General features: G+C 41.4%; 1 protein-coding gene across 3 annotated transcripts in view; it reads left to right on the top strand.

The window, feature by feature from the left end:
- METTL24 (methyltransferase like 24) overlaps positions 1 to 26,476 on the top strand; it is a 67,836-nt gene extending 41,360 nt beyond the window's left edge. Inside the window, exons 4-6 of one of the 3 annotated variants that reach the window (XM_089530578.1) lie at positions 5,749 to 5,799; positions 24,110 to 24,238; positions 24,473 to 26,476. In XM_089530578.1, the coding sequence (XP_089386704.1) occupies positions 5,749 to 5,799; positions 24,110 to 24,238; positions 24,473 to 24,487 (195 nt within the window). In that variant the 3' untranslated portion in view covers positions 24,488 to 26,476. Of the gene's footprint in view, positions 1 to 5,748; positions 5,800 to 24,109 lie in introns of all 3 variants that reach the window. The other 2 variants (XM_089530576.1, XM_089530577.1) reach the window with 2 other exon arrangements.
- The last annotated feature ends 834 nt before the right edge of the window (positions 26,477 to 27,310 follow it).

Consider the following 27,310-nt stretch of genomic DNA (forward strand, 5'->3'; position numbering starts at 1 on the left):
GGCCCATGAATGGGGAGGCTGCTGAAGAATCAGTCCTATTTTCTGATGCTTGAATATTTCTTCTGTATCTTTTCCAGTTTATATTTAATACATTTGTCTTGCCAAAGCAATTACTTAGAATTACTTAATTTTTTTCACAAGTCAGTTATTAGATCAAAATGCTAGAGGTAATGAAAAAGCAACCCAGCCTCAAACCCCTGCTGCAAGAGCTGGCCATTTTATGTAATCTAGATCATATGCATAGCAGAGATGCACTAGAAAGGGTGTTTCCAAAGAAGGTAGCTTTTGATGGAGCTAGAATGCAATGCAAGTTGCAAATTGTATGGAAAAGCCATGAAAGTGATAAGTCTGTTCTGATAGTCTGTTCTGATAGAAGAATATAGTGATAAGTGAGTTCAGGAACATAGGGAAATAAATGGTTCTCCACAAATAAAATGTCATTAGGATATGATTCCATACCTTGCAACATTTGGATTCTTGTTGTAGCTGACACTACAGTATGGTGCTAAGAAAAGTACGTATATCTTTGGTGTGCAGATATGACTTAATTACCAATACTGATACCACACTTATGCAAATACAGTGCGCCCGTGTTATATGTGGCTTTGAGCTTATGTGGTCAAGCCGCGCGGGAGCGCAAGGGGCGGCGTGTCCTATTTGGATGAATGGGGTGCGTGCCCATGGTACGCCACCGTGCGCACGAGCCCCATTCACTTGAATGGGGCTCAAGCATAGGTGGAATTTGCCTTATGTGGGGGGGTCCGGAACGGATCCCCCACATAAGGCGAGGTTAGGCTGTAATAAGATTTTCCATGATTATTCAAGCTTTACAGTCAGCCCTCTACATTTGCAACTCTGACTTTTGTAGATTTGTTTATTCATGTATTTAAGTAATATGTTCTCTCTAGAAATTCTGTGGTCAACTTCTGATGGATGTTGACCACAGAGTTGCACTGGAGGACCTAGAGATTTCTAGAGAGGTATTCTCTCAGATAAAAAAATATTAGTGGGTTTTTTATTGGCCGTTTTCCCACTTTCATAATAATAATAATAATAAAATTTATTTATATCCCGCCTCTCTACCAAATGCAATTGGGGTGGCTTACAAGAGTTAAATATACAGTCCAAACCCTCAACCCACCCACCCCTTAAAATACAATTAAACAATGTTGAATTTAAAACATAAAGCATACTTAAAAACAATACAATAACTGTGGTGAAGTCAGAGATCAGCAATTAGATTTTCCTTCTGATGGCCAGAGAACTATTCAGGAAAGGCCTGCCAGATGAGATCCGTCTTTATAGCTTTTAAAAAGCTGTTTAGAGTGGTAATGTGATGGATCTCGTCAGACAGGCCATTCCGCAATCTGGGCGCAATAGCTGAGAAGCTCCTCTGGGAAGTCGTGGACAGCCTTGTTTTACAAGGCTGTAACAAATTTTTCCCCAAGGATCTTAGTGTGCAGGGAGGATTATATGGAAGGAGGCAGTCCCGAATATAGGTTGAACCCAAGCTATTTAGGGCTTTAAAGGTGATAACCAACACCTTGTACTGGGCTACTGATGGGCAGCCAGTGGAGTGATCTTAAGATTGGTGTTATATGATTTCTTCTGGATGTGTCAGAGACCAATCTGGTTGCCATGTTCTGAACTAATTGAAGTTTCCGGACCAAGCGCAAGGGTAGCCCCATGTAAAATGCATTGCAGAAATCAAGGCGTGAGGTTACCAGTGCATGTACTACAGTCTCAAGGTCCCTGACTTCCAGGAAAGGGCACAGCTGGCGTATCAGCCGAAGCTGATAACAGGCACTCCTGACCGTTGCATTCACATGATTTGTCATGTGAAGTGACGAATCTAGGAGCACCCCCAGACTGCGAACACAGTCCTTTGAGGAGATTGTGACTCCTCCTAGGACTGGAGGTTGTATCCCGATGCCTGGGTTCAGAGCCGATACCATAAGTACTTCCGTTTTGTCTGGATTCAGCTTCAATTTGTTTTCCCTCATCCAATCCATTACTGCTTTAAGACAGTCATTGAGAGGCGAGACGCCATCTGAAGTCAAAGCTGAAGACCAAGACATGGAGAAATATATCTGCGTGTCATCAGCATACTGATAACACCCCGTCCCATGCCTCTAGATGATCTCTACCAGCAGCTTCATGTAAATGCTGAAAAGTGTCAGGGACAGGATAGCACCTTGTGGGACACCACAATTAAGCTCCTTCCTTGCCGAGCAACTGTCCCCAAGCACCACCCTCTGGAATCTGCCCGAGAGGAAGGAACGGAACTACTGAACCGCAGTGCCTCCTATTCCTAACCTCCTCAGGCGATTCAAGAGGATGTCATGATCTATAGTGTCAAACGCCACTGAGTGGTCTAGTAACACCAACAGGGTCACACTATCCCTGTCGATGCCCAGACGAAGGTTATCAGCTAAGGCGACTATGGCAGTCTCCACCTCAAATCCCGTCCTAAAACCAGTTTGAAATGGATCACTTTCATGGGGTTTCTGAGCCCCTAACTCCAGCAAATGCAGAGGGCCCACTGTATTTCCTTTGCAAGGTGCCTACTTGGAAGCTAATTGCTATTTCGCAGAATCTGATACTCACAGTGCTGAAAGGAACTGCTAGGGCTATCTAATCCAACCTTTTGCTATTCAGAAATATACAACTGAAGCACTTCTTTAAGTAGACCTTCTAACCTCTGTTTAAAGGCCTCCACAGATGGAGAGTCTATCACCCTCTGAGGTGATGTATTTCACAGTCAAACAACTCTTATAGTAAAGAGCGCTTCCTAACATTTAGGTGGAATCTTTTTCTTGTAATTGGAATCATTTGGTTCATGTTCTGGTTTCTGAAGCAGCAGAAAGCAAGCTCGCTCCACATGACACCCCTTAAGCTATTTATTTAAGGCTGTCATCACTTCTCAGTATTCCTTTCTCCAAGTTAAACATACCCAGCTTTGTAAGTCATTCCTCATAAGGCTTAGTTTCCAGATCTTTTATCATCTTAGTTGCCCTCCTCACAGGATGTTCCAGCTTTTCAACATATTCCTTGAACTGTGGAGCCCAGAACTGGAGACACCGCTTTGTTCTTTTTGTAGTGGAAATGTGTTAAACTTTAACTTTGGTGTATTCACAATTTATAGCCTTCATGCCCACTATTTCTTCCTTGCTTTTAATTTTTTCAGTTGAGCCATGTGGTGTTTTGGTAGCCCATGCAGTAGAGGAAGGAATTCTTGATGTTTGTTTGAAATGTGCAAATTGTTGACAAGGGGGAAAGTCTCAGCAGGGCCAATTCCCCCCATCTCCTATTGCCCCACAGGGCTGGTTTTTCCATTTAACTGGAAAAACCCTCCCATCAAAAGAGAAAGGAGGGAGGCAGACTGAAGCTTATCTAGATTTCATTCCATGTTTGGCTTATTGGAGGCAAAGATGGCTGTGGATCTAGGTCCCCCCTGCCTCCTGGCCTAATACCATTCCCATTCCTTTTTGGTCCTCTTTAGCGCGGAGTCCAACACTGGACCTCTTCCTATTAGTTTAGAACATTGCTGACAGACTGAGAATGGCTCCTCCTCCATATAGCCCTCGGACATGTTCCTTAGACCATAGAATAAACCACCTTAATCCGAAATGCATTATTTCTCAATATCATTAAATTTGAGAGAAAAGGGCTGTTTGAATTAGATTTTGCTTATGTTATCAGCAGTGCTTCCCACCACCCTCTCATCCATTTACAAAGCTGGGAAATGACAAAATGTTATGCATGCATCCCTTCTCAAAACAACTGTTGCATTCAAATGTGATATTTTGGGAGCTTCTTTTAATCTGTGATTATCCTTTGAATGACAAAGACAGAGAAGTGAAGAGAGGCAAGAAGTTAGAGATGCTATGAATCTCTGGGAGCCAGTGTGGTTTGAATGTTGGACTATGACTCTGGAGACCAGGGTTCGATTCCTGACTCAGCCATCAAACCCACTGGGTGACCTTGGACATGTCACATGTTCTCAGCCTCTCAGGCACACAACAACAACAACCAATCTCCAGCAACCCTAGGCATGAACTTCAGTGGTGAGAGATGTTCACTTAAACAAAGAGATTAAATTGATCGGAAGAGAGTTGCTGGGAAGTTGTAACTGGATTGGATATCTTTTAGTTCGCTATTGCAAGTGCCCTTAGTCTTGGGAATGAATGTTCTCAGCCTCAAATTCCTGAGATATAGTTGTGACTCACACTTGCTTTCTCCCTCTTTTGCTTCATTCACTTTATTTTTCAAAGGGCATAGCAGGCAGTTAATAAATAGCTCTCAATTCTTTCTCTCTCTGCACAGATACCAAGAAACATCTTCCTTTTTCTCCTCTTCTTCCAGAAAGATTCCAGATAGTTTTTACTAAGGGCTCTACCCACATTGCATGCATAGTAATGCTAAACATAGATGGATCTCTTCTGGCGGGCCTATCCATCTGATCTTCTATAGCTGATCTCAAAGAACATTCCCACTTCTGATTTTGATAGCATGGAAAACAGTTGAAAACTTGGTCATTTTAATGATTGGTAGCAGTATTGTTGTTCGTTTTATTGACTGTATTTTTAGATAATGTGGTATTTTGTATTCTGTATTGTTGATTTTATTTTTGTTGTAATCCTGCCTCAATCCGCAGGGAGAGGCGGGAAATATAAATAAAATTTATTATTATTATTAAACCTCTGAGGCAGGACCACTTGGACAATGAAAGGCTGTGCTAGTTGGGAGATTCTGGGAGTTGTAGTTCAAAATAATAAAGTTTCCAAACTCTGAGCTAGTTGTTGTTGTCCCTGCAACTGGTTATATTTCCTGAAGGTAAAGGCTGGAACTTGGAAGGAGCATGGACAAGAAATGTCAAAGAAAGCTGTTTTGTGTAGGCTACCTCAGTTGACCAAGAGGTTTTTGAAGAAGCAATTTATTTTTTGGGATATGAATTGGCATTGCTGCAGCAGTGCCTGCACTTACAAAGCCTTTGTTTTCTTGCTTCTGCAATGCTTGCTGTGTCTGTTGAGTGGCTCATGAGAGACACACAAATTTGTAGAGTGTTTTACTCCTGAAGGAAACAGACCTTGAACTTCTCTTTGCTCCAGAGAAGTGGATGAATATACATAACAACAATCTGAACACTGAATAGTCAAAAGCAGTAGTCAAACAATCTGATTGCAGCCATTTACATGTAGTGTTTTTGACCATTTGAACATTGGCTTTGTGTGGAAAAGGAATAAATCTAGCTCCAGGTTAAACTGTTTCATCTATATTGTAATGTGTTAAATTCATTGTGTATATGGAGAGGGAGGAAGAGCTTGGCAGACATTCTGCTACTTGAGTTTGTGATTTTATTATTTAAATTGTAATATTTAAAACCAGAACAGCATGAATAAACTCCAAGTATTTGCTCTTCTTGAAGAAGTAGGAACAAGGGCTTACTGTAGAATCATTGATTCTTTTATGTACACATCCGGGATGCTGAAGGATGCAGCTGTGTCTGGTACATAACATCAAATGAGCAGATAAGGTGAGATTTTTTCCCTCCATTATAGAGGTCAGACAAAAGAACATTTATATGACAAAGTACTCTCACACAGCATTGGCTGTAGGTGGTCTAGTACAGTGCATCTCAAGCTATCTAAAACAGGAGATCGCAGTTTCTTTCCAGTATGGGATGGACTGGTGCCATGTTTTCACCCATTAGCTAAAATATTTCTTTCCTTCCTGGAAACTGTCTAGGGACTAGCAACCTGTGGCTCATGGGCTGGTGCTGATCCATGGACCATAACTGTGAGTAGCACTGATTAAAGAGGCATGTTTGGGTGGTGTTTGTGCTACATGCCATCAACTGCCCTCCATCAACTTGTTCTAATTTGTCAGGAGCAGTCCAGTTAATCCTTTGTTGTCCCACTTTTCCAGGGCCCATTTCCCCCTTTGTCCTCAGCCTACTTCAGTTGCTGCAAACTAAGATCAAAGTGCAATTAACTAAGCAGTGGGCAGAGGAGAAGGCAGAATCTTGCCTGTTTCTGTAGGCTCAGGTAAAAACAAACTGCTGCAGTTTCTCCTAACTTGTGTGTTCTTCCTCATTCCTAACAGTTGCCATCTTGACATCACTCCAATATTCTTGGCTCCATGTCTCCCAGTTTTCATCTTTGAAATGTTGGAAGGCAGGTGCCCCCCTATTTTATCCAATTAATTACAAGAATTTTATAGCACTTTTTTCAAAATTAAACCTGATACTCAGTTTCACTAAAGGCATTGCTCAAGTGCTCACTGTTCTTAGTCCTCCTGCAAAATGAGTTGAGGCAGAAAACCATGTGGGTATGGGGAGGCACCATACTTTTCAAATAGCCTTCTGATAACACTCTTTGCTTTCCCCAGTGTTACCCTGGTAGTAGTATAGTTGTTACATGCTGTTAGGTTATCTTTGGTGTATGGTGACCCTATGAATGAGAGACCTCCAAGAAATCTATTGACAGCACTACTCAGTTTTTGCAAGCTCAGAGCTGTGGCTTTCTTTCTTTAATTCTCTAGAAAGTTTAACACCATTTTAAATGTCACTTTTTGTATGTTTCAGCTTCATATATTTTACTTGTACTTCTTTTTATCTTGTCAGCCACCTGCTTTAACAAAAAGATACAGTATAAACGAAAACAGTACAGTGGGCCCTTGGTATCCACTGGGGTTTGTATCCAGGACCAGTCATGGATATCAAGATCTGTGGAGGTTCAAATCCCATTGTATACAATGGCATAGTAGAATGGTGTCCCTTATATAAAATGGCAAAATCAAGGTTTGCATTTTGGAATACTTAACTATATCTATAGCTATATATTCATTCAACCTGTGGATGCTTGAATCTATGAATAAAATATCTGTGGATACGAAGGGCCAACTGTATAATACAGTACAACTTCTACAACATTTATAATCCTTTCAGAATCAGAGGAATTAATCTAGGTTTTTAAAAATGATTTCTAGTTTGCATTTTAGCTGGCCTTCTTAGTTTAAAATTTTGTGTGATTATTGTGGTTTAGTTCGATTTTTAAAAAAAGTGTTGAAAAGCCTGTCCAGGCTTGGAAACCTTCAGGAGATGGCTATTCCACCAGTTTCACAGACATGCCAGGTGGAAATGTGGGAGAGAGCCTTCCATGGCTACTCCGAGGCTCTGGAAACTATAGACTCCCTCTACAGCGTCCACAATTACTCCGCAGAATACCTGCTCTCTTGTGACATTGCTGCTCTCCTGCTGCCTTAAGGAAAGAGCACTTGCAGCAGGATTCTTATTGTATCCTTATATGGACTCTTCTGTTTAAGCTCTATGTGTGTGTTGCCTTAAACATCTCAAGAGATGGAAAGCTTTCATTTTAGTAAATCATGCTCATGCACACTATTTAAATTGTCACGGTTATTTTTAACAAAGCACACCGATGCAGATTCAGCTTTCCAGGTTATGTGTTTCCAGTGCAGATAAGACAGGGCTGGAAAGTGTGGCTTGCTGACCTTGAAGTGTGAAGAGCAGAGGTTGGCTATATTTAAAAGGGATAAAAAGGCTTTGGGGATTTGTTTATTTCTTTTTTAGGTTTTTTTTTGTGGAAACACTTTAAAATCTTTAAAGGTTGCTATGAGGTGTGTGGGCAAGGGAATGATGAAATACTAGGTTTACAATCAAAGGAACTCTGCACTCTCATTGACAGTGGGAGAATCCAAACATAGATATATACTCCTTTTAGTTGCAAATGTTCCTGAGTCATGTTTTTTAAAATGTACCCCACTGATTTGTTGCAAAGCATTGTAGCAAGTCATATTAATTTTTGTGTGTTAGAAAGAGGCACAGTTACTTCCAAGTAAAAAAGTTTGCTCAGCTCACTCCTGGCCAAAGTTATTGACTCATGGTTATTGAAAAATGTGACCTCTCATCTTTCACACTTTCCTGTAGTTGTTATGGTTCTCTTAAAGGAGGAATGGTTAGAGGCAAGAGTAATCATGTCTGATGATCAAATGAGACATTTTGTACCCCTTCCATACAACCTCGCCCCCATGGCGCCTGCTCTATCTTCATTTAGATCAGGACAACTGCTGGAGGCTAGGGAGCCATGTTAGCTCTCCAGGAGACCTTGAAGGGCTGCATGCCCCACCATACAACAACAACAAAAACCCTAATATTTCCCCCTCCCCAAAAAAACATATTCTGGGGTGGAGGAGCATATTCACCATATTTTTAGGTCCCTGTGGACTATCTTAGGCCCAGGAGAAGCCCTTTTAAACAACAGGAAGTGACCAGGTGTCACTTTCTGTTTTTAAAACGCCTCTCCTGGGCCCAAAATGGCCCAGAGTGGGCCAAAAGCATTGTGGAAACGCCCTTTTAGAGAGGGCATTTGGGAGCAAAAACATTTTTTTAATCTCAGTGAGCCACAAACATGGCACTGTAGTGCCCCGGCCGTGCAGCCTATGGGCTACACTTTGCCTACCCTCTGGTCCATATGTTTCTCCACTTTGGGTTTCCTTGGCTGCATGTATATCCCTGGATGATTTCCCTTTTGAAACCTTTGACCAGGTGTGAGCTGAGCAAATCTTTTTACTTGGAAGTAACTGTGCCTCTTTCTAACACACACACACACACACAGAGAGAGAGAGAGAGAGAGAGAGAGAGAGAGAGAGAGACATACACACACTTGTCATCTCCCCCATATCCTTCTCAGAGTCAGGAAACAAAACCAGTCCAAAAGACACCATGCAGTCTTTCCTGGCACAAATAACACCATGTCTATTATTATATACTAGTGATTCCCAAAATCTGGGTTTCCAGGTGATTTGGGCTTTGGCTCTCAGAATACCAGACCATTGGCCAAGATGTCTGAGGCTAAAGTCCAAAACACCTGGAGGACCAGAGTTTGAGAATCATTGTTATGTAATGTGGATAATTTTCAGCAATAGTACATATAGTGAGCCCTCATGATGTTTTGGGAGGACATGACAGAAGGAAGAGATGATTGGCTGAGAGGGAAACAAGCACTTTAGAAAGTTAGAAAAAGCTATGTAATATGAAACAGGCAAGAAGTGCATCTGCGTTATATGTGTGTGCGTTTTAGCATATGCTGGAAGCCGTGCCAGAAGAAATCAATGGTGCACATTCCCGTGGTGTGCATTTTGCGTGCCGCCGCAGGCACAAGCCCATTCATTTGACTGGGGCTTAAGCATCCATGTTTTTTCCCTTACGTGTGGGGGGGGGGGTCTGGAATGGATCCCCGCCTAAGGGAAGGGACGACTGTACATGTAACTTCCAAGAGTAAAAAAAAATCTTAGTAGATAGGAATGGATATCATAAGCATCCATTGTTTGAAAGGGAGGACCCTGTTTGGGAGCCAACATTCAGTTGGCATGGAAACCTCCCTGCACTGTGACAGACCAAGAGCGAATCCCACAACAAATACAGTCTCCTCTGGACACACACCGTGCCATGCCTACTGTAACCTTGGCTACAGATAAATTCCCCCAGTGAATTTCTAAGCAGATCCCCTGTCTTCATTAACCCATTTTTCTCCCTGTTTAAGGGATCATGTTATTAAAATAAGAAAAGGGAGAGGAAAGGAAGGGATTTATAGAAATTTTAAATGCTTAACTGTCAAAGGCTAAATTGAGCATGATCCAACAAAAAAAAAGTGGCAACTAACCCTATGTATGTCAGCTCGGAAGACACTCTAAGTTCAATGGGGTTTACTTCCAGGTGGGTGTATTTAGGACTACAGCCTAAAACAGCAGTCTTATCTTCATATGAAAGAACAGGTTCTGTTGAATATAACAGGACTTTTCTTGAATAAACATACATGGCACTGTATTGTTAACTTTCCCAATTTCAGTGAGAGAAATAAGCAAGTACATGCTGAACTTTCTCCCATTGGAAATCAATGCCTTCTTTTGACCTCACTGTTAGAGGACTCTTTTTATCTAGCATTACAGTCATCTTCCATGGCAGCCACTGGGACAGATAAATGTGTTGGGCAAGCAACTACTCAGGTTATTAATGGGGTGATTGTGAAGGAAGTTAAGGTTGCACCACTTTAATGCTCTTTATAGTGTGTGAGCTTTAGTTTGTGTAAGAGAGTATGAAAAGGAGTGAATTTTTGTTTTGCTTTGTTTTGATTTTTTTTTTTTTCGAGGAAGCAAGAACTGTATGTAAGAAAAGTTCAGTCATTAGTGCAAATCGTTTTGGAGTCTGTAGTCTAGTAGCCTTCTCTAGACTGTGGGCCGCAAGATATTGTTAGGCTACAATTTCCATCATTTTTGACATAAGGTTTGTTCATGCTGGGGGAACACTAGTCCATACTAACCCTGTCATCCCCATGCATTGCATCACCCCCAACAGAAACATTTTTTTATGTATATAGATTTTTAGAACAAGGTCCTTATCCCTTGAGTGGGAGAACACCAATATGTGCAATGTATGGTTGAATTCTATGAAAAAGTGCACAAGTATAGAAACTTTTAAGTGTGTGCTTGTGTAGGAATGGCTAAGGCAAGGATGGGCAGCCGTACCTATAGGGAGGAAGCCAATATTTGCCCCTGTTCACCCTGGCAGACCACATGGCTGCATTTTTCTCAACTAGAGGTCACATGGCATCACTTCTAGTTTCATCTTTGGCGGCTAGAATGCTTGGGGGACATGGATATGTGAGAGCTAAAACCACACTTAGGGACATTAGTTTTAAAAATTAAGGAAAATGTAGGTCTGTGGGCAATGGGGATTTCCTTGGAGGCTGGGGACTGTATGTGGCTGATGGCCATAGTTCCTCCACCTTTGATGTAAGCATTGGAGGAAGATGATTGAGGTTAAAGCAAATGGAGAAGGAGACAGAAAATGAGAGGGTTTACCTTCTGATCACCAGTTCTGGGGTTGAGTGGAGTGGACAAGTGGATGAGTAGTGGAGTAATTGGCTTCATACAGGGGTGGCAAAACGTGGCCCATGCAGCTCCTGAACCCCACTTTGGTGACTCTTGAAGCCTGCCATCAGTCCCCCAAAGTCCCATGAACCCCCTTCCCAATTAAAAGTTGATGCAATATTCAGGCAAAAATCGCCTTAAAATCTTACTGAAAGCCCTTTAATGTGTGCAAACATGGAGAAATAAATCCTTGAAAACCACTCAGTACCCCTATTACCTCCCAAATATCTTCTTTTCCTTCTGTTTCTCCTTCAAAATAGTGTCAGAAAGTGATGTGATGTCACTTTTGGTTGCCATTTTGAAAGAGGAATAGAGGAAACACAAGGTATAGTACTCCATCTTTATCTGTGGTTTTGCTCTCCACAGTTTCAGTTACTTGCAGTCAATTTAGGGTTGCCATAGCTGAGGACCTCCAAACCGGGACAAATGTAGGACAAGGTTCAAAAATGTAGGACCTTTTTTTTTTTTTTAATTTCCTGGCCAGGAAATTTAAAAAAAAAAGGTCCTACATTTTTGAACCTTGTCCTCCTTCTCCTTCCTGGCTTCGGAGGAAGCCTCGGGCTGCTCCCAGGCCTGGAAGGAGCGTGGGGGCTGCCTGTCATCACGGCCATCGCCGCGGTGGCAAGCGGCCTCCTCCTCGGCCTCGCAGAGGCCTTGGAGGACCCCACAGCCGGAGCTCCGACCACGGAGCCGCTTCCAGGGCCTCCGAAGGGGCCTGGGGAGAGCTTCTCCCAAGCCCCAGAGGCCTTGGAGGACTGCTCCACGATCGCGGAGCCGCTTCCAGGGCCTCCAAAGGGGCCTGGGGAGAGCTTCTCCCAAGCCCCAGAGGCCTTGGAGGACTGCTCCGCGATCGCGGAGCCGCTTCCAGGGCCTCCGAAGGGGCCTGGGGAGAGCTTCTCCCAAGCCCCAGAGGCCTTGGAGGACTGCTCCGCGATCGCGGAGCCGCTTCCAGGGCCTCCAAAGGGGCCTGGGGAGAGCTTCTCCCAAGCCCCAGCCTCCAGGCCCTCGCTGGGAGGGAGGTGTCCCAGGGGCAGGGCCAAACCAGGGCGGGACTGTGTGGACCCGCCCCAAACCGGGCAAGTCCCGCCCCCAGGCGGGATATGGCAAGCCTAAGTCAATTGCTTTTTGAAAACATTACTGGTTTAGGGTTCAGTACTATCCACAGTTTCAGGCATCCATTGGGGGTCTTGGAATATATCCCCCATGGATAAGAGGGACTACTGTATTTTGGTGTCCATGGGTGGAGATGGAGGTCATCGGGTTGTGGAAAATTGGGGCCTTGTGCCCATGCAGTTGCCTAGCCCAGCTTAACATTCTAGCTATTTCCAACAGCATCTGATAGCCACTGGAGGAAATGATGATAGACTCAATGGATCATTGACATGAACACAGTCCCTCCATATATTAGAACTACAAAACCTATTATCCCTGAATATTGGCTATGCTGGGTGGGGCTGATAGGAGTTATAATTTGGAAAGGCCCAGGTTGGGGAAGGCTAAAGTAACTAGCAAGATTCAGATATGCACAATTTTGACATTCAGTTCAGACAGCAAAATGACTTGGTCTGGCTCTGAATAGATCTCAACACTAAGAGTCTGGAGGGCTCTTAAATAATAGGATGGTCCCAGATTTAGTCTGGATTGGTTTGGACTATTCATTTACTTTTGTGAGCATACTGTTTCTTTACTTTGTGAGTTTGTGAGTGGGAGAGAGAGAGACAGCAAGGAAGACAGTGTTATGTTAGAGACCTGTGAGCAAACCAACTTAAGGCTAGGACCTCCAAGTTGCAGTACACTTTCCCCCCTTGAGATCTATCCAGTCCCCATGAGGAATATTGTGGAGCAAACTAGCAACAGTTTAGCATGGTAGTGACATCCTATGAAATTCAGGCCCTAAAAACATAATGGATAGCCCAGATCCTGGACATATGAGGAACAAGAAAAAGACAGCAGATGTGTCGGTTTGCCTTTATTGTTAAGTAGTACAAATAGGAAGGAAAATGCAAGTTTTTCCTTTTTCTGCATGGCTTAATGAAATGTATATATGTGTGTGAATCACATACATACATCCCTAATGTGGGCATTTTTTTTTTTTTTTTTTTTTTGGTTGTTAGGAATCAAAAACAGGGAACTTTCTTTCCTTACTTTCTCCCACCCACAGGAAAGACCATAGTTTGCAGTGCTGCTGTACTTTGAGACTCTTGCTATGTAACCTAAATCTCTTTGGGCCCAAATGTTGGCGATGCGATGCTTGTTAAGTATAGGGAAACAGGAAACCTGATATGTGGTGAATTGCTGTTGCTTCCTTCTCGGTGGCTCTCGTCACATGCTGTGTTAAGTACTAGAATAACACTGACAAATAGCTCCTCTCAGGTACTCTCACTCTGAGCAGATTGTTCTCTGTAGGGAACTTTAAATGGCTGTCAGGTCACCAACGGCCAGATCAGAAAAATCCCATTAACCTTGTTGTTGCTGATATTAAGGCATGTTCTGCTCTTACAGTGAGGTTGGTTGGCACGCTATCTTTCATTCTGTATTTCTAGAAATGGGCTTCTGTTTCTCTTCCCCATCACCACATCAAAGAAAGTGGGTAAGGATTATCTATATATCTAATTATTAAATTATATGGTCCAAATCTCTGTAGTGATTTGGCTCTGATTTTACCTTTTCCTTTTTTTTAAAAAAAAAAGTTCCTGTGTTTATAAGCTTTACAAAACTATGGATAGAGCAAGGGAAATCTCTGCTGTATTAGAAATGAGAAGTGGTTTTTTTCCCTCTGCCCCTTGTTGCACAATCCTTACAGATTTATTTTACTATTCTCCTCTACCTGCCACAGTACGTGAAAGAATGAGTGACAATATAGCACTGGAGAAACAGATTACGCACATGCCATAATGCTGGCAGAGATACAATGAATCACTGAAATAACATTCTTTTCTTTCTCTCAAGGGTAATTTACAGCACAAGTGTACAATATATTTCAGATGGTTATAAAGTGTCTGCTGTTAAGCTTTCTTCCTATACAGACATAGAACCTATGTATCCCTGTGGCAAAAGTGGGAAGCTTTTTCTTTCTATACAGAGATGTTGATCCAGAGTAGACTGGCTGGATCCACTGATGGATGGAGGCAGGAACGATGGTGATGGAGCCAGAACCATAGATGGATGGATCATTCTCTCACTTTTACCCCCTCTTTCTCTCATCCCCACCCTCTTTGATTAATTTTTAATTTTTAACTTGCCTAGGATTTTCCCCTGTCACTGTCCACCCAACATCTCTACCAAAGTTTATTCATCCTGCATGCTGGTAATGATAAGAGCCACCAGCCTCCACTGCTCAGAAGGGTAGGTCAAAGGCTGGTGGTCATGAATACTGTTAAATATACTGCTAGTCAAACTGAGTTAGGGTTATTAGGTAAAACTATTATTTATTACTCTGTAGAAAATGATTATCTCTTCTGAATTTTATGTCACATAGATAAATGTCTGTTTACTGATTTAACTATCCACATTTTGATCCAGATGGTTCTCAGGAATAATTTATCTCACTCACATCTTAGTTTGGAGTACACAGGCAATACTTCCTGTGACTCATTAGATGATGGTGGCAGATTGTTTGGGGAAGTGCTTGTGAATATCTGGAGTCAATGGACAAGCAGTATTTTTTGTTTATTTGACTGGCCAGGAGATTCTTTGTGTAGAATGTGAGAATTCAGAAGGCTGTTTGAGTATATGACTTAAATATTCATGGCTGGCAAATGATGTTTATTTCAAAGTTTGAAACAGGGCTCCAGACTTGTTGGGAACCCTCATTTGAAGGCTACAGGGACCATAAAAGTGAAGTAGGGCATCCGTTTTCTTGTCTCAGTGGAATAGCCTCTCAAGGAGCCCTGCTTCTACTGCAGGCTGTCCATAAATGACTGGAGAGACGCTTCAGTTACAAGGCTGATTGGCTTGCTGGGGAAGGGACTCCCCTGCATGAATGAGTGGAGGTCTATCTGAAGAACACTGCTGGCCAATCTTGTCTTAGTGGCCTTCCCTAACCACACTTCCTCAGTTTCTGTTTTATAAGGAGCCCTGGTGGCACAGTGGTTAAATGCCGTACTGCAGCCACAGCGTTGTGAGTTTGATCCCAGGGGCTCCAAGGTTGACTCAGCCTTCCATCCTTTTGTAGGTTGGTAAAATGAGTACCCAGCTTGTTGGGGGCAATTGGCTTGCAGACTATAAACTACTTAAAGAGTTCACTATGAAGCGATATAGAAATGTAACTGCTATTGCTAAGTGTGTGTCTAGTTGAAATTATGGATAACCATGTGTGATAAATGGGAGTCCCTCCATTTATCAATTTTCTCCTCAGATAACAAAGGTTTAAACAAAGAGTTAATAAAAACAAAGGCTTAACAAAGGAGAGAAGTTTCTAGATCATGCTGAGGGGAGGTTTTAAAAGGCCAAAAAAGCAACAAGGCTTCAGCCCGTTTGCCTGTCCACCTTGGCAGATCATGCGAGGCTTCTAGTCTATGATTCTATAACTGGGAGGTTGGTAGAGCTGGATAATGGAGTCCAGGCTCCCAGAAACATCAAGGACTATAAATCCCATCTGATATATGAGTAAGCTTAGGAAAATGTACCAGTTAGTGTTGTCAGATTTTGGATTCATTTTCCTGATTTGGCTGAATTAATTTGGTTCTGTAATTTATACTTTCTGTCTCTGCATGGAGGACAGGTTGGTCCTTCATATACTTATATCCCTTTGCTATAAAATTCCCTTACTTAGAATAAAGTTTTTTGTAAGGTACCCTGCTCCTATTGCACTCTGTTTTTCATGTTTTTGATCCAGGGGGATTCCAAAATATCATGGAAGTGCCCTCTACACTTCCTAAAGAGCATTTGGAGGGATTTGGGACCAAAACATTGAAAAATTGCAACTATATATGTGTATTTTACCTCCGAGGGCCCCTGGGTGCCATAAAAATGGCCCTGGGGGTCACATGTTGACCACAGACTGCACTTTGCCCACCCCTGCTTTAAATGGAGGGTTTTTTTAAATAAAAGAAGATACTGTTTAGGTGCAGTAGTTCACCATATGGATTGGAGTTTTCTTCCTTCCTTATAAGATCATGTTTATTCAGACAATTCTTATACATCTATACCCATTGCAACAATAAAAGAACAATGTCAACATAAAACAAGTACCAAACTAATTATGATGCAAGAAGACAGAACAGAATAAAATGTTAATAGGGCATCCGCTGAGGAGGCAAACACTTGTTGGTACACTTGTTGTACCAATAATAATATTGTTGTTGTGAAAAATCACTTCTTGGTACACTTGTTGTGTCAATAATATTGTTGTTGTGAAAAATCCTTTCCTGTCTCTTCTATTCTGAGGATCGCAACTAAGCTGAGAGGGAACAAGAAAATCTAGGGTGGTTGAGGCAGATGACATCATTGTTCCTAGTGATGCAAAATATCCTGGCAGTTTGACCCTGCAAACCCTGTTTATACTACAGCATTGGTGAGCAAGTGTATAGGAAGTGTCAACCCTTTTGGAATCCTGGACCCAAGCCCTTTAGGGAATCTCCCAGAGGAAAAGAGCCACTTAGTGTCCAATTGTGCAGAACCAGTTCACTGCATAGGATTGTTAGTTATGCAGAACCATTTCATAAATCCTTTACTAGGCAGTTGCCCTGCACGCACTGGTCTAATGGTTGTTAGCAAACTTAATAAGTATTAAAGTTATTGAAGCACATGTAAAGCTTAGGTAAGTTAGTTTTGGGCTACGACTCCCCAAATCTTCCCTACAAGTTTGAGGATTCTGGGAATTGCAATTCAAAAAGTAACCTTCCAAGCTCTAAAAGATATCTACAAAACTGAGATGCGGCAACTGAATTATCACCATATGGAGCCTTGTGATGAGCACATGCTTTTCTTTGTCATCCAAGAGCGGCTCACGCTTTTCCTTTTGGTAGACATAAGCAGACAGCTGTGGTTCTGGGTGAAGAAGAGAAACATCTGACTGGAATACTGATAAGTTCTCCATATACTCCTCTATACACGGTAAGGATGTTGCTAAAAAATCACCCTTGAAAAAGCATTAATAGCATTTTTTCATGTGGATGCTTTTGTGGTGATCAGATCTGCAGCAGCTATCCCGCAGGCACTGATATACTTTAGCAAACATCTGTATGTGCTCCCCCCTCAAAATAACCCATGTTTGTACTTTTTCCTCAGAAGGGATTAAACCTGTTCAGCTGTTTGACAGTAAGTCTCAAAGGACTTTTCTAGTCCTGTTTCAAAAAGGTAATCCATAATCATATTAGTCCTTTTAAGTATCCTCACATGATCTCAGAATAAAGAAAGCAAAATATGCCACACTGGAGTATTTAATAGCATCTCATTAGACTGGAGGATTATCAAAGCTATAATTCACAAAATATCACTTTAATAGGTTTGCCAATTCCGCTGATAACTATTTTCCAAAACCCCAAGCTTGTCCTCTGGCACCTTGAAGACTAACAAATTTATGCAGTAAATATGTTAGTCTTTAAAACGCCACAAGACTCTTTGTCCTTTTTGCTGTGCAATATGACTCCCCTCCTTTGAAAATTCTGTTTCCCAAGGTTATCTTCTAACCAAAGCTAAAGATAGTTCATTTCACTTAGAGGGGTTAACCACATACCTGTCTCTGTTGTTGAAACATGAGGCTTAAAAAATGTTTGACTTTTTTTTAATGGGACTGCATTTGGTATGTTTTACCTAAAGAACACCTAAAAATTGCCAACAGAGATTTCTTGAAAAATTCAGTGTTCTCTGCCAAAGAAGGGGCAGGTAGTCTTGTACAGAACAGAGACAATCTGTATCTCAATGGAGGTTTCTTTTTGTGTTGCTAATAGACTTTAAATTTCATTTCCTGGAGTTTACAACTCTTTGTCCCCCAGAGCCCATGTGGCAAAGGAGGAAGAATGGCCTCTCTCTACATGGATATCCTTCTGTACCAGCTTAACTGAGAACTATAACAACATCTTGGCAAAATGTAGGCCTATGACATCATCATCATCATCATCATCATCATCATCATCATCATTTTTTTATTGCTCCTATTTGATTTATAACCCATTTTCCTTACGAATAAGCCAGTTGAGTTTTGCAAACTTGCATTATGTATTTTGTGCATTTTGGTTGGCCAGTAAAGGTATTGCTGTTTTGTGGATTTTGGATATTGTTGATACTGTGCTGTTGTGTATTGTAACTGACCTCCGGTGTATTGGATTCCATCCTAATTTTGGAACATGCAACTGGGATGGTGGAAATTGACTTTCTGTTGAAGAAACTGAGAGGGCAGAGGACCCAGGTGAATGGGGTGGATGGGGTAGGGGACAGCCCTAAAAATCAGATGATGTTCTAGATTCTGGTTCCAGTCCACTGTGGGAAACAGATTTTGGGAGGGAGAGGGAGTAGATAGAGAAGAAACAACAACTATCACTGAAATAATTTTCATTGCAAATGAGAATGCTGTTTGAAATGATATTGTGTAAATGTAGTCTCATGGAACTAACGCCTTGGTTGATTTAATTCACATTGTTACAGAATTGCAGCATTGCACAATCCAGTGCACATTATACATTGATGTGCAGTTCACGGGCTATATTCGTACACAAGCATGCAATCAATACCCTGTATGTAACATGCAATGTACAATGGCACCATGTCTGTAACTCCACTTTTGTAATCTTCCGCTGAATATGGACACAATAACATTACGTGCCAAAAAAAGCACAACAGTGTTTGATAATAATAGGCAATTGGAATGCCAAAGTAGGAAGCAAAGAAAAATCAAAGACAGTAGGGAGATTTGAGCTAAGTTCAAGAAATAAGGCAGGAGAGTAACTGATAGAGTTCTGCAAGGGAAACAACTTATTAATCACAGATGCCTTCTTCATACAACCAGAGAGGAGACTGTATACATGGACATCACTGGAAGGTCAACACAAAAACCAAATACATTATATAATAGGGAACAAAAGATGAAGAAGCGCCATAAAAGTAAAGGTGGGGGTGGTGCTCATCTCCATTACTAAGCCAAATAATAATAAAAATAAATTTTATTTATGTTTCCCTGCCTCTCCCAGTGGATCGATGCGGGGTTACAGACTAAATAAAAGCACAAAGTGTTTACATCAAAATTCAATTAAAAACAGCTAAAAACAATAAAATATCCAACATCAGACCATAACAATAGCATCAACAAGCAAGGCGGGGATAATACACAAACAGGGGCATGTCATTCATATCAGGGGGGTATTCATATCAGGTGTGGTATGCTCGGCTAAAGAGCTCAGTTTTAAAGAGCTAGCATTGTTATGTAGGCAGCATGGCTGCACTGAACATTGTTACCTTTCCACCAAAGTGGTACCTATTTGTCTACTTGCATTTGTATGCTTTTGAACTGTTTGGTTGGCAGAAGCTAGGAGGTCACCTCATCATACAGCACTCAGGCCTGGAATTGCCAGCCTTCCAATCTTCCAATTGTCAGAATTTGGCATCTTTAACCACTAAGCTACTGCATCCTTGAAGCAAAAATGAGACCAGGCACAGACTGTGATCATTTATTTATTTTATCATGAACTATTAACACCCAAATTAAGAGTAAAGCTGAAGAATTTGTTGTTGCTAGCTGCCCACAAGCTGACCTCGACTCATGACAACTCTTTGTATGAGACATCTCCAAGACCCGCTATCCTCCACCTCTCTGCTTTTAAGTCCTGCAGATTCAGGCTTGTGATCTCCCTAACTGAGGGCTGGAACAGACTGCAAGAAGAGGTTGCTTGAAGCGGCCCCTGTCGAAGACAGATTGGAGCCATGGCAAACACATGCCACAGCCCCAATCTGCCTTAAACCTGGTCCAAAAAGGGACGGAAAAGGTCAGCTCCTATTTGGGCTGGGAAAGAGGTGCCTTTCCCGGCTCTGCCACAGCTCAAAGCCAGCTTCAAGATGCTCCTGTGGCATGCAGCATGTAAATGCCACGCCACCGCAGCATCTTGAAACTGCCCATGTCTGCCCAGCTGCCCAACTTGTGGGCAGCTTTGGAACATGCGGTGTATAAACGCTGCTCTCCCAAACTGCCTGGACAGCGGCTTTAAAGGGCAGTCTGTTCCCACTCTGAGTTTAGCATGCAGTCTTCCTTTCTTTCCACTGCCTTCTACCTTTCCCAGCATTATTGTTTTTTCTAATGAGTCATGATGTGGCCAAAGTACAACAGCATGAATTTAATCATCTTGGCTTCCAGGGAGAGTTGAGGCTTGATCTGTTCAAGAACCCATTTGTTTTTGTTTTTTTAAATTGTCCATGGTATTTTCAGCACCAATACCACATCTCAAATGAATTGATTTTCTTTTTATCCAATTTCTTCACTGTCCAGCTCCCATATATGCACATGATGATGGGGAATACAATGGATTGGATGATTCTAACTTTAGTGTTTAGTTGTATCTAGGTACTCTTTAAGATTTTTTTCTGATTCTTTCTTGGCTTCCTTTTCCATTCCTAGTCTTATTTCTTGACTGCACTCTATTTTCTGATCATTGTTTGATCCAAGGTACAGGAAATCTTTAATTATTTTAATTTCCTCATTGTCTATGTTGAATTTATGTGGATCATCCATGGCCATTATTTTTGTTTGCTTTATGTTCAGCAACAAGCCTGCCTGTGCATTTTCTTCTTGATTTTTCTTAGTAATTGTTCCAAGTCTATGATACTAAACCAATAACCATGCCAAAATACGATCTGGGAAACATTCCAACAGAATTCAAAGAAATGAAAAACAGAATTGCACTATTAAGTTTAGTTGACTGGGAATCAGAAGAACTATGGGCAGAAAGCAGGGACACAAAATCAAAGAAAAATGCTAAAAGATGATAACCGGCCAAAAAGAAGGATAAGAAACAATGAATGACAGAAATTCTTCAAACAGCCAAAGAAAGGCAAGAAGCAAAAGCAAAGGGAGTCAGGAACAAAATTAACACCGTGAATGCAATATGGTTTTGGTGTACAAGGACAAGGAAAATTTATAGAATAATTAATGCAGAGAAATAGAAGCTGGGGGGAAAAGGAAGAAAAAGACATCTGTTCCACAAGATTCAGGAAATTAAAGAAAAATTCAAACCAAGAGTGAGAATACTGTACAGTCAGAAAGGTAACATAATGCACAGAAGAACTATATAAAAAATGTAAAAGGATAAATGACCCATGGGAAGAAGAAACATAGGAAGATAAATCCCGAATTCTGGAAATTGAATTGAAAACCACACTCAAAGCAGTTGGGAAGAATAGATTCCCTAGGAATATATGACATACCAACAGAACTGCTACAACCCACAGAATCAAGTTGAGTTTTAACTAAAATAGGCCAACAAATAAAGAAAAAAAGCAGTGGCCTGTAGACTGAAAAAGATCAATATACATCCCTATACACAAAAACAAAGACACAAAAGATTGTAGCAACAACAGGACCATTGCACTAATTTCCCATGTGAATAAAGTCATGCTCAAAGTTCTGCAGATGAGACTCGTCCTATGGGACGAGAAATCCCAGGAGTGCAAGTGGGCACTAGGAATCACATTTCAAACACATGATGGATAATGGAGTGCACTAGGGAATTCCAAAAGAAAATTTGCATCCTAGATAATGAGTAAATTGAAATAAAAATTGGATCACACATTAATCAGAATGGATACTGCAGTCAAGAAATAAGAAAGCTAGGATTGGGAAGGGCAGCTGTGAAAGTACAGGATAAAATCCTAAAGAACAAAGATATACCTCTGAACACTAAAGTGAGGATCGTCTAAGCCAATGTATTCCCCATCACCATGTAAGGATGTGAGAGCTGGACAGTGAAGAAGGCGTATAGGAAGAAAATAAACTGATTCGAGATGTGGTGTTGAAGGACAGTGCTGAAGACACCATGGACGTCCAAGAAGACAAACAAATATGTTCCTGAACATATCCAGCCCGAATTATCCCTGGAAGCCAGAATGACTAAATTGAGGTTGTCATATTTTGGCCACATCATGTGAAGGAACAAATCAGTAGAAAAAAGAATAATGCTAGAAAATGTAGCAAGAGAGGGAGACCAGATGTCCGATGGTTGGACTCAATCAAAGAGCTCACGGGTTTGAGCTTGCAGGGCTTGAGCAAGACAGTGGAGGACAGGAGGTCTTGGAGATGTCTCATTCACAGGGTTGCTATGGATTAAGGTTGACTCAAGGGTAGTTAACAACAAGAACAGCAACATGCAGGAGGGAAGCTATGCTTGCATAAGACACCAGCAGGATGCCAGCCGTTATATCTTGGTTCTTGATGATGTTGGATTTTTGCTTTACTAGGTGGGACTACAAGAATGCAAAGATGCATAACACAGATGAGTGTTCTCTGTTTCTTAAAACTATCCACAGTACACTGTAATATGCCAAGTTGTTTATAACCTCTGGAACTGTCAAAGAAACCGTGGCTGTATTTGTATTTTGTAATTATTTTGGTGTCCATGAAAGTGACAGGTGGCATGTTGTTCTCCCAAGGCATACAGAGAGCAATAACTGGAAAAGCTGGGATAACTCTCTTGGCGAGAGCTTGGCCACTGCACCTCTTATCTTTCTAAAGAATCTTCTTAAGCTCCAGCCCTGACATTATGATTGCTATGAGAAAGCCCAGCTATTCCACTGGTATTAACGTCTTCCAGGTTTTTAGACCCAGGTTTTACAGCTGGCAGCTATTGAATTTTATGGTTGAGAAGCAATCCGCATATGATATTTAGTCAACAATGGTGGCTGCCTTATTTGAAAAGGAGTCAGGGCAGATAGATATATGGATTTGCAGGATTTGAGCTTTAGTTATAGCTCATGAATAGGCTCATAGATTAGCTGTGGGCAAATTTGAAATGAGAATGCAATAACTGACTGCATCTAGGGTTGTATCTACACAGTAGAAATAATGCAGCTTGACACTACTTTAAGTACTGTAGCTCCATCCTATGCAATCATGGGATTTGTAGTTTTACAAGGTTTTTAGACTTCTCTACCAAAGAATGCTGGTGCCCCACTACTAGTGCCTCACTACAAATCTCAGGATTCAGTAGGATGGAGCCAGGGCAGTTAAAGTGGTGTCAAACTGCATTGTTTCTCCTGTATAGGTGCACCCTGAAAATTTTGAAGATGAGTGAGATGAGACTTGAAATACTGTTGGTAATGATTTGATAGGTATTGTGGCATAAATCCAGATTTAGTTTCAACCAGAGTAGACCCAATGAAATAAGCGACAGTTGTTATGATCACTTACATAAGTCCCATTGATTCCATTAGGTCCCATAACCTAATTCAGTGATGGTGAACCTTTTACAGATTGAGTGCCCAAACTGCAACCCAAACCCCACTTATTTATTGCAAAGTGCTACGTCCCTCTGGCTTACTAGTAAGAAACTCCGGCACACTCTATGCTAGGGCAACAGCACGTGTGCCCACAGAAAGGGCCCTGAGTGCCACCTCTGGCACGCATGTCATAGGTTCACCACCACTGACCTAATTTATAGCCCTCAGTAAACAAATCCCATTGATTTCAATGGGTATACTCTTCGTGGACTAACATTGGGCTTAGATCAAAATGTTGAGAAAGCAATACCAGCAAGAAAGTGTTTCAGTGTGCAGTACTTCTACCGAAGTTTCCTTCCAGCCAGCTCTTCTAGTCTCCACTCCTTTCCCAGACACTTCTGTGATGACATTCAGTGGCCACTGAACCTGCCAAATCCTTTGGAGCTATTTTAGGGCTCCCTCCCCTTTATAAATCCCCCTGAATTTCCCCAAACCTCAGGGTTCCCTCAAACCTACTGATCTGGTCTGTATGGATGACTTTCTCTCAGCAACATGTAGACAAACGAGCTTGCTGTTAGTATATGGGATAATATATGCATATTCTGTTTGCCAAAATGGGAATTATTTTATATTCTGTTGTTTTGGATACTTTATTATTTCACGTATTTTCAGTGGAATGTCCTTTTAGCCTCTTATGGCATGGAAATTGTTTTTCTCTTCCAGTGTACTTAAGGACACACTTCTTTTTTCTGCCATATTTTCTGTCAGTGTGACTTTCACATTGTCCAATTTGTTACAGATCGATGTCCTTAAAGCAGATATGGAGAGTGCAGAGTGGAAAATTTTGGAAAACCTGATCCTGGAGGACGTTGTGGAACGGATAGGACAACTGGTCTTTGAAATCCATGTGCATTGGCCTGGATTTGAGGTCAGTGGCAATGACAGCACTGTGATCCGGTATTGGTACAGTCTCCTCAAAGAATTAGAACTGAAGAACTTCAGGCTTTTTCATACTTACAGAGACTTGTTGAAACCACAGGTGTTTCTCAAAAGTGAAGCCTTCAATGCTAGCAGTTGTTATACACTGAGCTGGGTGAATACAAGATGGAAATAGTAGGCGTGAGTACTATTGAACTGAATTGTGAATTTTCCCTTTTGGCAGTATTGTTGGAGGTGACTTTGGAAACCTGGACAGAATGAAGAAGCATGCAAAGACAGAAGCAGTGATTTTAATACAAGGAAATGTTGATATACTGTATATGTGTATCTACCAAGTAGAAAGGCACAGTGTTTCATCTCCTAGAAGGGGAAACAGCTGGGTATAAAATATTTTGTTTGCTTCATGTGGGCACACAGCCACAGAGCAGTCTAAGCCCATTCAAATTTAATGCCACTAGCATTACAGATTGAAAGGGTAAAATAGATCATCTAAGTTGTATGTTCCTGGATGAAAAGATAAGACATTAGAACAAATGAGCTTAAGATGTTACACTTTTTTTTTTATCATGGTGGGAAGGTTGAGGTTCTCAGGAATTTGATTTTTCCTTTGCAAATCAACCCAGAGGTAGACTCCATAAACATAGTTAAAACAAACCATGAATTCAGTCTGACTTGTTGGGAGAGTAACAAAACTGTAAGGTTTGCACAGCACAACAAACAGAACTGGCCAAAGCTCTGTGGTTTGTTAACTGCTCATGCTGCAAATGAAACCAACTAAGCACATGTATAAAAAGGAGGATGAGAGAAGGAAAAAAAAAAATAGAAATATGGCAGCACCTTTAAGACTGACTCATTTTTATTTTCACAAGAGCTTCCATGGATACAAACCCACTTCTTTGGATGCAGTACAGTGATAATTGTGGTGCCCAGAACTGGACACAATATTCCCAGTGGGGCCTGACCAGAGCAGAATACAGTGGCACTATTACTTCCCTTGATCTAGACACTATACTTTTATTGATGCTGCCTAAAATTGCATTGGTCTTTTTAGCTGCCACATTGTACTGTTGACTCATGTTCAACTTGTGGTCTACTTGGACTTCCAGATCCCTTTCACACAGAGTCTCGTTCAGCCAGGTATCACCTGGCTAAACTATATCTGTTCAATTCATTTTCCCACCCTAAGTGCAGTACCTTACATTTCTCTGTGTTGAAATTCATTTTGTTAGCTTTGGCCCAGCTTTCTAATCTATTAAGGTAATTTTGATCCTGTCCTCTGGGGTATTAGCTACTCCCTCTAATTTGGTGTTATCTGCAAATTTGATAAGTATGCCCCCAATTCTGTCATCCAAGTCATTGATAAAGATGTTGAATAGCACTGGGCCCAGGACAGAACCCTGTGGGACCCCAGTGGTCACTTCTCCCCAGGATTACATGTGCAGTAGTGAGGGCTCTTGCATTGATATATGTAGTATGCCATGAAGCCATTATCTTTATTCATACTTCTTTTAATGGATGGGAATGTGTATATGTACATGCAGCAGTTTTTCTTCGTAGCCTCCTTTTGTGATTTCCTTGTTCAAAGACTGCAACTCTGAATTGCGCATCCAGGAAGGCAGAAATGTTCTGCAACTAGTTTTGGGGCACTACAATTTCTAAAGTCAGATTTATATCCATTAATCCACTTGCACTGACACTGCCCTGTTTGTCCAGCGTAGAGGGGCATTCCTGGCATATATCACATTATAGGAAGAGTAAGTAAATGTACATCTGATGTTATTATTGACCCCTATAATATTGCTCCCAGAGTAGATGTGGGGACAGAGTTGGCATCTGTGTCGCCATCCATGTTATGTATCCTGTTGTGAGTGAGCAGTTGTTTAAAGTTTGGAAGCTGTCTGTAGGCCAACAAAGGCCTGCCACCCAGAGCTTGTAAGAGAGCTGTTACTTTTCAGAACTGGTTATAAACTGTTGATGAGGCATTTGAGTAGTCTCAGCTGGCAACTATAGGTGACCACTGGGGTGTCCCTCCCTCCTTTTTATACTGCAAGAGAATAATACAGCAGCTTCTTTGAAAACTAAGCAAATGCATGCTGCTCAGTCCTGGGAGATGAAGGTTCCTGTGGAACCCTGGAATATCTTGTGCAATTCTAGATAACATGTTATATATTAAATATCTGACAAGAATATGCCACCCTGCTCCTTTAATCAAATCAAATAAAAATTCTTAAAATGGCCCTTCTTGTTCGCCACTACTATTTTCTTCACAACAATAATTGGAGATGCTTTAATTATTTTTTTCTTCAGATCTGCTGTTCTAGAAAATGAGGCTACTATTGAAGCTATATTTATCTTCCACAACTTTAGAAACAGTATTTTATAGGGAAAAAATTACAATATGGAGAAAAAACTGGTATGCATGTGTAACTACTCCATAGTCCTGATCCTAGTCACAATTGTGGCACTACTGCCATGATTGCAACTACCCTCCCACAACCTATGGGCAGCAGCTGGTCCAAGAGGAGGAGGTCCATTCTGCTGGTGATCAGAGCACAGGTGAATTACATTTCTAACTCCCCCTTCAGCAAATGAGGTTGCAATTACAATTTGCAAGATAGGGCCTGCATCTGGTTGCTGCAGCTCTGTTTGCTGGTGGGAAGTAGGCTAAAAACATCATCCATTTATTCTCTGCTCACCAGCTGTATGGACCTCCTTGTTTTAAAGCAACAGCTGCCCAGTAAAGTAGGTTTCGGGGGCATCAGGCCAGGAAACAACTCTGTAAGGGATGCAGAATTCTGGCTGACCTTAAACAAATTGAACAAACAGAAACCATTTAAAATAAGAGTTACTAAATATTTGTTTAGGCTTGAATATTTGTAAGTTACATTATTTATCAATTTAAGCTTCATAGTTGAGAGCCAAACCTCGAAGATTTACTGGTTTGGATTTCAAAGGCATTTTGTTTTAAAGCCAGTTTCATTATAGCTGCAGCCAATATGTTTACCATCTGCTTTGCATCCAAATCCCACACAACAAAGTTTAAATATCTCAAAATTGCCAA

Source organism: Sceloporus occidentalis, unplaced genomic scaffold (genome assembly GCF_023333645.1).
Source record: "Sceloporus occidentalis isolate IW3139 unplaced genomic scaffold, rSceOcc1.0.p SCAF_6, whole genome shotgun sequence".
In the NCBI taxonomy this organism is placed as follows: domain Eukaryota; kingdom Metazoa; phylum Chordata; class Lepidosauria; order Squamata; family Phrynosomatidae; genus Sceloporus; species Sceloporus occidentalis.